Source organism: Scophthalmus maximus, chromosome 16 (assembly GCF_022379125.1).
Source record: "Scophthalmus maximus strain ysfricsl-2021 chromosome 16, ASM2237912v1, whole genome shotgun sequence".
Classification (NCBI taxonomy): Eukaryota; Metazoa; Chordata; class Actinopteri; order Pleuronectiformes; family Scophthalmidae; genus Scophthalmus; species Scophthalmus maximus.
Genome location: NC_061530.1, coordinates 20,962,501 through 20,972,500, shown reverse-complemented (window position 1 = coordinate 20,972,500; position 10,000 = coordinate 20,962,501). Strand labels below are relative to the sequence as shown.

The 10,000-nt window shown below is 46.2% G+C and overlaps 2 protein-coding genes across 3 annotated transcripts in view; one reads left to right on the top strand and one right to left on the bottom strand.

Moving 5' to 3' along the window:
* The window catches only part of si:ch73-256g18.2 (small integral membrane protein 36), a 4,390-nt gene extending 2,051 nt beyond the window's left edge, over positions 1-2,339 (top strand). Inside the window, exon 2 of the mRNA XM_047327378.1 lies at positions 826-2,339. The gene's annotated coding sequence lies outside the window, so the exon portion shown is untranslated. The remainder of the gene's footprint in view (positions 1-825) is intronic.
* Positions 2,340-5,961: 3,622 nt separating this feature from the next.
* LOC118288006 (hepatic leukemia factor-like) overlaps positions 5,962-10,000 on the bottom strand; it is a 6,862-nt gene continuing 2,823 nt past the window's right edge. Inside the window, exons 2-4 of one of the 2 annotated variants that reach the window (XM_035613742.2) lie at positions 9,373-9,729; positions 7,557-7,771; positions 5,962-7,419 (exon numbers count right to left, since the gene is read on the bottom strand). In XM_035613742.2, the coding sequence (XP_035469635.1) occupies positions 7,201-7,419; positions 7,557-7,771; positions 9,373-9,729 (791 nt within the window). In that variant the 3' untranslated portion in view covers positions 5,962-7,200. The remainder of the gene's footprint in view (positions 7,420-7,556; positions 7,772-9,372; positions 9,730-10,000) is intronic. The other variant, XM_047327863.1, reaches the window with a different exon arrangement.

Here is a 10,000-nt window from a genome sequence, read left to right as displayed (position 1 = left end):
TGACACATCACGTACAGTACGCACTCACACTCCTGCACAAACTGGTTTATGGTTTTAAGGATGGATTTTCATAAGTTAAGTGGCCGAGGCGATCTGGCAAAATACAAGACAGCTGGCGAGCAGGTCGGATGCAGGTCGCTGAGCGGCTGGCGTCTGACTCTGTCCGCTGCACAGATCCTGAGAGACGAAGAGGCAGTTTGAGTTTCGAGCTAAGAACCTCGTCGGCAGCATCAGACGATGCGGAGACGGGAAGCAGGTGTGCAACCAGCCAGGAGGCCAGGGAGGGAAACCACGCCCACTCACCTACAGCCACACCCACTCAGCACGAAGAGAAGCTCAGGGAGCTCATCGTGCTGGTCTACAGATGTGGCAGCAGATGTTGTTGGATGTGTCAAAGGAAACGTCGTCTGTTCATCTCACACTGAGAAACGTATTCAACGTCATAACTGAGGCTGATGATTTTCATTGAGCTGTTGATAAATGAAAGTGTTGACGTGATGATGCAACGTCAGAGGATCAATACAGTTATGACAGAACATGAACTTTCAGCTCAATCCATCGAATAGTTGTTGAGATATTTCCGTCCAGATCAAAGTGGAAGACAAACTGACAGTTTATGGCTAAAAATAATCTGTTAACCAGAAATTATTTATTTAAGCTGATAAGGTTTAGAGACAAATAAGAGTAAACATGGCGACAAGGCGACACTACGACACCGAACCTCGTCCGACAGCCCAACGTCACACACCTCATGTCTTCACACAATCCATGAACTTGTTCAGGACATATTTTTAATCATCATGTTTTTTTTTCATGTTTTTCCAGGCTGTCGACAAAACCTGGTGAAAATAAAAGCCCGAAAGTCCCTTGAGTTCCCAACAGCCTCGTCATGGCCGAGCTGGACCGAACCACATCCGGCACAGGAGCCAGCGGACGTCCCACAGGTTCACACCGGAGACCCATCGCCGCCTCGTCTTTAACATCTGGACTGGAGGAGAAACTGGGAGGGGTTGAGTTTACGAGGCTGTGGGTCAGATCTCGACCAACCAGCTGTGACGCTGGTGGGAGACTGTTGAGAAAATACTTCAGCAGAGATTTGATACAAAAAAAGGCAAACAGACTTAATCTCTCTTTCTTCCTGAAACGACAAAATCCCCTGGAACCAAAAGGCCTCGCCCCCCGTCAGGCCGCGCCCCCCGTCAGGCCGTCCCCTCTCATTGGCTGTGGCAGCGAGTGGCAGATGATCCGACCCCGGGTCTTTAGCGGACTCGTGCCACAGAGACTCTCACTGGGACAAATCCCCTTACATAAAAAACACAGCCCACAGCGGAGTAAGCCTCCCATCCCAGATATGAATTGCATAATGACCCGCCCCCCTCCATATTTCATGTTTGTGGATTATGTGGTGACCACTGCAGAGTATTAGGAGCATGTATTATGTATTTGTTTTTCCCCTGTGCTGCCTTTTTGTCCATGGGGGGTCGGCTTTACGTAAGTCTCGGTCATCAGCGTCGTGTTCAGGCCTGACGGCTCATCTGATGCCGACATGAGGCTCAGAGAGACTCGCCGCCGCCGCCGCCGCCGCACGCAACGCTGACGGTCCGACAGGAAACTGGAACTCGTCTGTGACGTCAGATTGAAAACCAGAATCCTGAGTGACATCAGCTGTCTTCTTCTGTTTTCTTTAAATATCTAAAACCACCAAAAGTGAAACACTCAAAAGAATCTTAGTCACATGTTCAGGCAGTAAAACTGGAATGTGTTGGAATTCATGCTTAATTTTTTATTTCACATAAAAACCATGATAACAAACACGGAGAAAGTTTTTTGACATCTGTGAAAATGTTTTTTTGGCATGTTTGTAGATGTAATACTCACTTCATCCACAGGAGGCGGTGACGAGCTACGATCTCGACGTAAAGAGGACGAGAACGTGAAACTTTTATCGCTGGTTATTTTTTCTCTAAAGGCAAGATTCATACATCGTGTTTTAGAAAATTGCGTCACATTAGTACGGATAAGTATCTTAATCACGTGAGGTCGTATAAAAAAAGTTAGCACATTTAAATCCTCCCGACATCTTTTGTTGTCCCGTCGTTGTTTAACTGTTGTTTTCTTTCTTGAATCTTTTGTTGTGAAAAGACAAACAATGTGTCAGAGTTTAAAAATGTGCATTAAAATCTTTTTCATCACTTGTAAACAACAACAAAATGTGAAAATCCATTAATAAAGAAACTACAGAAGCTGAACTGTGACGTTAATGGAAAAATTGTGTTGAACGCACAGAGCAGCGATGTGAAACTACACAAAGTGAAATGTTTCTGGGGTCATGTGAAAATAAAAAAATCTTAAAGAGCCAACGTGTCCTCGTCTAATCTGTGAAGGGTCGGGGGTCGACCCACCTGCCCCACGGGTTATTATCACGGTGCTCTCTCCTCTTCACTCTGACAAAATCATGTTACGTAACGATAAGTCCGTGGTAGTGCGGCTGTTAGCGAGGTCAGAATCTGAGTCTCCATGTTCTGGGAATAAAGATGGACGCTCAGAAACATGACGTGTGACGCTTCAGACAGAAAAGACGTGGACACAAAGACTTAAGATTATTGATCATAGTGATCGATCAGCGTCTGTGACAGGTGATGACAAGTGATGACAGGTGATGACAGGTGATGACAAGTGATGACAAGTGATGACAGGTGATGACAGGTGATGACAAATGATGACAGGTGATGACAAGTGATGACAAGTGATGACAAGTGATGACAGGTGATGACAGGTGATGACAGGTGATGACAAGTGATGACAAGTGATGACAGGTGATGACAGGTGATGACAGGTGATGACAGGTGATGACAAGTGATGACAAGTGATGACAGGTGATGACAAGTGATGACAGGTGATGACAAGTGATGACAGGTGATGACAGGTGATGACAAGTGATGACAAGTGATGACAGGTGATGACAAGTGATGACAGGTGATGACAGGTGATGACAAGTGATGACAAGTGATGACAGGTGATGACAAGTGATGACAAGTGATGAAAAGTGATGACAGGTGATGACAGGTGATGACAAATGATGACAGGTGATGACAAGTGATGACAGGTGATGACAGGTGATGACAGGTGATGACAAGTGATGACAGGTGATGACAGGTGATGACAGGTGATGACAGGTGATGACAAGTGATGACAAGTGATGACAAATGATGACAGGTGATGACAGGGCTGCTGCCACACACCTTCAGTGTGGAGGTGCTGCCCCGCGGTGGTCAGAGATCGACATCATCATGTTCACTTAAGATTCATGATCGGTTTTGTTTAGGGTTAGGGTTATTTTTTCAACTTGGGTGATGATGCATTTTTATATTAAGGAATTTCAAAAAATTATTTACAAGCCAATAATAAAAAAAGTATATCAAAGAAATTAAAGAGATGACGTCATAAAAACATTGTATTTTATGGATAGGACATTGAAATACCTTAATTTATTAATTAAAATCATGTACACACAGTTTTTGCACAAAGAAAGGCATATAAACATAATTATATCATTTTATATAGTTATATATACATGACAAAAAGTGTATTGTTGTCCATGTTTGCATTATAGTCACACTGGAATAACAACATGTATTACAATAAACTAATATACAATGTATTTTATTGTGTATTATTATATGTAATTATATATTATCAGGGACAAGATTTAAGGCCAAAAGTATGTGGACAGCTGCAGTCAGACCTGCTTTTCTATTATCCACATAACCTCATGTTTCCATTCACTCCAAGTTTATTCATTCATTCATCGTCTACCGCTTTATCCATTTAAGGGTCGCAGGGGGTCGCTGGAGCCAATCCCAGCTAACATTGGGCGAGAGGCGGGTTCACCCTGGACAGGTCGCCAGCCTATCACAGGGCCACACACAGAGACGGACAACCATTCACTCTCACATTCACACCTACGGTCAAGTTAGAGTCTCCAATGAACCTGACCCCATTCTGCATGTCTCTGGACTGTGGGAGGAAGCCGGAGAACCTGGAGAGAACCCACGCATACACGGGGAGAACATGCAAACTCCACACAGAAAGGCCCTGGTTGAACCGGGATTCGAACCCAGAACCTTCTTGCTGTGAGGCGAAGGTGCTGACCACTACACCACCGTGCAGCCACTCCAAGTTTATGATTAATAATAATAAATACAAATGTTTGTTTTCTAACTTAATAAACAAAAAGAAAATAAACCACAGTTGATGGTGGAATTTATTCATAGAAGCATTTATGGAACATTATGTGAATTTAACCTTCATATTTTTCATGTGTCAACCTCTTTTATCATAACACGAGCAACATGTTGAAACAAACCTCACATCAATTATTTTTTATTTTTTAATAAATAAATAAATGTACATAAATGTACTCGGTGTCTGAACAGTCATAATCTGGTAAAATAAGCCTTAATGAATCTACACATTAATAATGTTTGAATTTTTCTTTACCTGTACGGAAATAGAGAAATTCTGAGACAGACTGGATTTGAACTTTTATTCATTTATCATTTTGATCATGAAAAAACAGAACCAAGGACAAATATTGAAAAAAATGATTTAAATACACGATCAAACAGAGAGAGAAGAAGAAGACAAGAACAATTATCGAAATAAGTGCATTATGTTGGGTGACAAAATTCCTCAGACTCGATGTCACATGAAACTACACAGACATTCTGTAAATGTCTACGGATCAGCTGACGTGAGGGGGGAGGAGTCTGAGGGTCCATAATGCCGATTATTATTATATTTCTATTCATATGTCATAACTTTTTTTTCTCCAAAATACAATAAGGAAAAATCTACGTAGGAAAACAGAGAGTAGAAAAGACAAAGAATATCTCTGTAAAAACATTACAACCTTTCATATATATATATATATATATATGTATATATATATATCTTAATAAATCCTCTGTATATTTCTGTTGGTTCCACAGTTATAATAAGACAACAACGACAGCTCTGCTTCAGATTTACATTCATGTCTCGCTCGGCCACTGAGATATACTCAGAACGGACAACACATACGAAACCGTCATCCGCGTGACATCACCTGTGACGTCATCCGCGTGACACAACCTGTGACGTCATCCGCGTGACACAACCTGTGACGTCATCTGCGTGACATCACCTGTGACGTCATCCGCGTGACATCACCTGTGACGTCATCCGCGTGACATCACCTGTGACGTCATCCGCGTGACATCACCTGTGACGTCATCCGCGTGACATCACCTGTGACGTCATCCGCGTGACATCACCTGTGACGTCATCCGCGTGACATCACCTGTGACGTCATCCGCGCGACATCACCTGTGACGTCATCCGCGTGACATCACCTGTGACGTCATCCGTGTGACATCACCTGTGACATCACCTGTGACGTCATCCGTGTGACATCACCTGTGACATCACCTGTGACGTCATCCGCGTGACATCACCTGTGACGTCATCCGCGTGACATCACCTGTGACGTCATCCGTGTGACATCACCTGTGACATCACCTGTGACGTCATCTGTGTGACATCACCTGTGACGTCATCCGCGTGACATCACCTGTGACGTCATCTGTGTGACATCACCTGTGACATCACCTGTGACGTCATCCGCGTGACATCACCTGTGACGTCATCCGCGTGACATCATCTGTGACGTCATCCGCGTGACATCACCTGTGACGTCATCTGTGTGACATCACCTGTGACATCACCTGTGACGTCATCCGTGTGACATCACCTGTGACATCACCTGTGACGTCATCTGTGTGACATCACCTGTGACGTCATCCGTGTGACATCACCTGTGACGTCATCCGCGTGACATCACCTGTGACGTCATCCGCGTGACATCACCTGTGACGTCATCCGTGTGACATCACCTGTGACATCACCTGTGACGTCATCTGTGTGACATCACCTGTGACGTCATCCGTGTGACATCACCTGTGACGTCATCCGCGTGACATCACCTGTGACGTCATCCGCGTGACATCACCTGTGACGTCATCCGTGTGACATCACCTGTGACGTCACCTGTGACGCGTGTCAGCGACGTGTCAGAGCATGAGCGGAAACGTCGCCTCCGACAAACAGGAAGTGACGAGGTTTAAACGAAATAAACGGGGAAATGTTGACTTGACATATTAATGAGAAAAAAATAGCTGATGTGCAGTCGCTGTAAGTTTCTCTTGGCATTTCAGGGCACGACATATAAAAAAGTTTGCCTCGTAAAGTGTGAGATGGATATTTTCACTTTTCATAAATATCCACAGGAGCCAGGTAAAAGTCCGTCCTGACGGGAGGGACTGAGGCCGATTGGCCAATAGGAGGCAATCGCACTACATTCGTACACAGAGTCGTCAGGTATGTACACATGAACAGGTGCATTGTGGGGGGGGGGGTACACCTGCTGGGGTCGGAGTCTGTGAGGGGCTGGCAGTGACATCATCAGACGTCAGGTGGGCGGTGATGAGGAAGAGGAGTCCACAGGGCCCGTGTGTGTGTGTGTGTGTGTGTGTGTGGGGGGGGGGGGGGGGGGGGGGGGCGACTGTTGCCATGGAAATATGTGACAAAAGTCACCTGGGAAATCAGGAAAATTATGACGGTTTTGTTTTTATGACTCGAAAAGAGGGGGAAAATCGAAATCCATAAAGCAAAATAACAACAACAATGAAATGTGTTGTTGTTATTTAAAGGATCGGACGGAATTTTTTCTAATGAGTGTGTGTGTGTGTGTCCAAACCATCAACACACACGCAAATGTGGATTAATCCGCCGCTGAAAATAGTCCCCAGCAAATGCACTACTTCCTGTTTATATGATAAAAACTAGTTTCTGTTTTTTTAAATCAAACTATAAATGTGTGTTCAAAGCTTATCATCTCCAGTAGGAACCAATGACCAGCAGCTCGGAGCCTCAGACAGGAAGTGATGCTGGTTTTGATCTTGTAGAATATTTAGGTTTTGTCGCCATGAGATTTTCAACAGCAGCAAGAAAATCATGATCAATATTCCTGTGAGTTAAATGTTTATGAAAAACCCATCGTGCAAAGTACGTCGTCGTCTGATTGGTCGGTGGACAGAGTGTGTGGAGGTGAAAGGTCGGTGTGTGTGTGTGTGTGTGTGTACACGTGGACGGTGTGTGTCCTCACAGCAGCCTGTGCTGCGCCTCGTACTTGAGCAGGACGTTCTTGGTGCGTCCCAGCTCCTTCCTCAGGTCGACCACTTCCTGCCTCAGAGCCGAGTTCTCCTTCTCCAGGAAACCGGCCCGGGTGGCGATCTGGTTCTCCTTGAGCCGCCTGGCGTCCCGGGACCGCTTCGCTGCCACGTTGTTCTTCCGGCGCCTGGCCCAGTATTTGTCGTCCTGCTCAAAGGACGCAAAGGAGGAGCCATGGGGAGAGAAAAGGGGGATTACTTCAGAGAAAGAAAGACGCAGGTTGTAAAAGTACCGACAGGAAAACCGAGACGATTTCCTCACCCGGTTCAGAACCGGCTCCAAATTACCTTCAGGTCTTCGGGGATGAAGATCTTTCGAGCCTTTTTGATCATTGGCTGCGGTTTCAGCTCCTCGGCGGAGAACTTGCATTTGCGCGGGTCGAACATCTCCTGTCCCGGGACGCTGGACAGAGCCAGGTCCACAGGGTCGGGCTCGTAGCCGACGGGGACCTGGATGGAGTCCGGGTCGATGGGGCTGGGAGTGGTTCTGGAGCTCGGGAGGCCTGAAGGAAGACGAAGAGAGTTCAGAGGTCAGAGGTCAGAGGTCACAATCAGGATCAGGAACTGATCTGAGGGTTTCGACCACACACACACACACACACACACACACACACACACACCTGAGGGCATCATGTGAGGCTGCAGTACTGAGCTGCAGCCACCAGGTGGTGACAGGATGATTTCTGTGTGTGTGTGTGTGTGTGTGTGTGTGTGTGCACCATCCAGGACTTCAGAGGTGAAACGATTTTGCCAGAGTTTATTTGAGACCCTGAGCGGCCGAGGGGGTGGAGCCAGAGGCTGGGCTCATGTACATATTCACAGATGTGTGCACATTAAATTAGATAAAGGTGTGATGTGTGTGCAATCAAGGACGTGGCATTATTTTAAAATATGTAATAGAGAGGAAGAGAGTTGAGTTTGAGGCATTTAAGTGGCACAAGGAGGTGGAATGATCACACTGTATGGAGATATTAATTTACAATATTAGTCAACTGATTCTTCGACATGCTTGATGCTCGTAGACGAGCCTGCGGACAGGAAGAGGAGGTCCAGCATGTGTCTGTTTGTTGTTCACCTGGTGGTGCACTCTGGGTAAACTGCTGCACAGACACGAGGCCACGTGGGAAATACAAATATGACAGATTATGATCCACAGATTACTTTTCTATATTTAGACGTCAGGGTTGCAGATGGATTCTGGTGAAGTGAAGTGAAGTCGGTGGAGAAATGTTATATATGTATATATGTATTTGTAGAGTGACACTTTCACATTGTTCAAACTTTTCAAAATGAACAATACTTGAATTTCTTCTTGTTCAATGACAGACAGAGAATATGTCTTTCTTTTATTTGTTTAGTTTATCAGGAAAAAGCAAAGGTGTGAATTATTATTTAAAGTATTTTTTTTATTTCTTAAAACATTCGTTCAGAACAAAGAGTCATCAGCTGATTCTGACAACAAACCTGAAGACGTGAACTCACTGAGCCGAGAGGAGTGTCCCAGTGTGTGTGTGTGTGTGTGTGTGTGTGTGTTTGTTTTTGTGTGTGTGTCCTTTCATGAGATCAGTAGTTTAAGAACATAGTGTTCTCTGCAGAAGTAGGCCAGCGGGCGGCAACCCTCATGTCCACACACACACACACACACACACACACACGCACACACACACACACACACACACACACACACACACGGCCTACTTCTGCAGAGAACATGATGTTCTTAAACTACTGATCTCATGCAGAGACACACACACAGCAGAGACTCAAGCATCACACTGACTTGTTAGATTTAAAATGCATCCTTGTTGCTGTGGTTACGCCTAGCGGACGTTGTGGTGTGTCGGTGGCGTTTGTTGGTGCGGTGTTTGTGTCGGTGGTGTGTCGTTTGTTGGTGGCGTGTCGTTTATCGGTGGTGTGTCGTTTATCGGTGGCGTGTCGTTTGTTGGTGGCGTGTCGGTGGTGTGTCGTTTGTCGGTGGTGTGTCGTTTGTCGGTGGCGTGTCGTTTGTTGGTGGCGTGTCGGTGGTGTGTCGTTTGTCGGTGGCGTGTCGTTTGTTGGTGGCGTGTCGTTTGTTGGTGGCGTGTCGGTGGCGTGTTGGTGTTACCTGCTCTCGCTGGGCTGCTGTGCAGGCAGGTCGGGTGGGAGACGACGCTCGTGGTGGAGGCGTGGCTGCTCAGGTCCATCACCAAGGACGACGGCGGGGGTGGGGCCGGGGGCATGATTGGCGGCTGGCGTGGCGGGGCCTGTGATTGGTGCTGGTTGTGGTTGTGGTGGTGGTGGGAGGGACTGGAGGGGATGCCGTTCTCTGACAGGAACTCCTCCAGGTCCATGTACTCCAGCTGGAACGTGTCTCCGTCATAGGGCAGCGTCTTGTCCCACAGCGTGGGGCCCAGGAAGGCCGACTGCGGGGCGCTGAGCTCCTCCTCCAGGCTCTTCTCCTTCTCATGCTCCTTGCTGAAAGCTGAGGGGACGACAGAGGGAAGAACTCTGTCAGTGACAGATGAAAACAATGTCTACAGAGGATTTGTCAGACCTTGTGAGTTTGATCAGCCAACTAAAGAAAAAAACTGATGTAGTCACCGGGTCCTGAGAGTGAAGCTTATGTTTATGGGTTTATGGATCAAACTCTAGTTTCAAGTCTTCTTCAACACATGATGTTCATTTCGTACATTATGGTCCATTTAGAGTCAAATAGACAATAAAGTGCTGTTGGGGGCGTGGCTACCGTATGA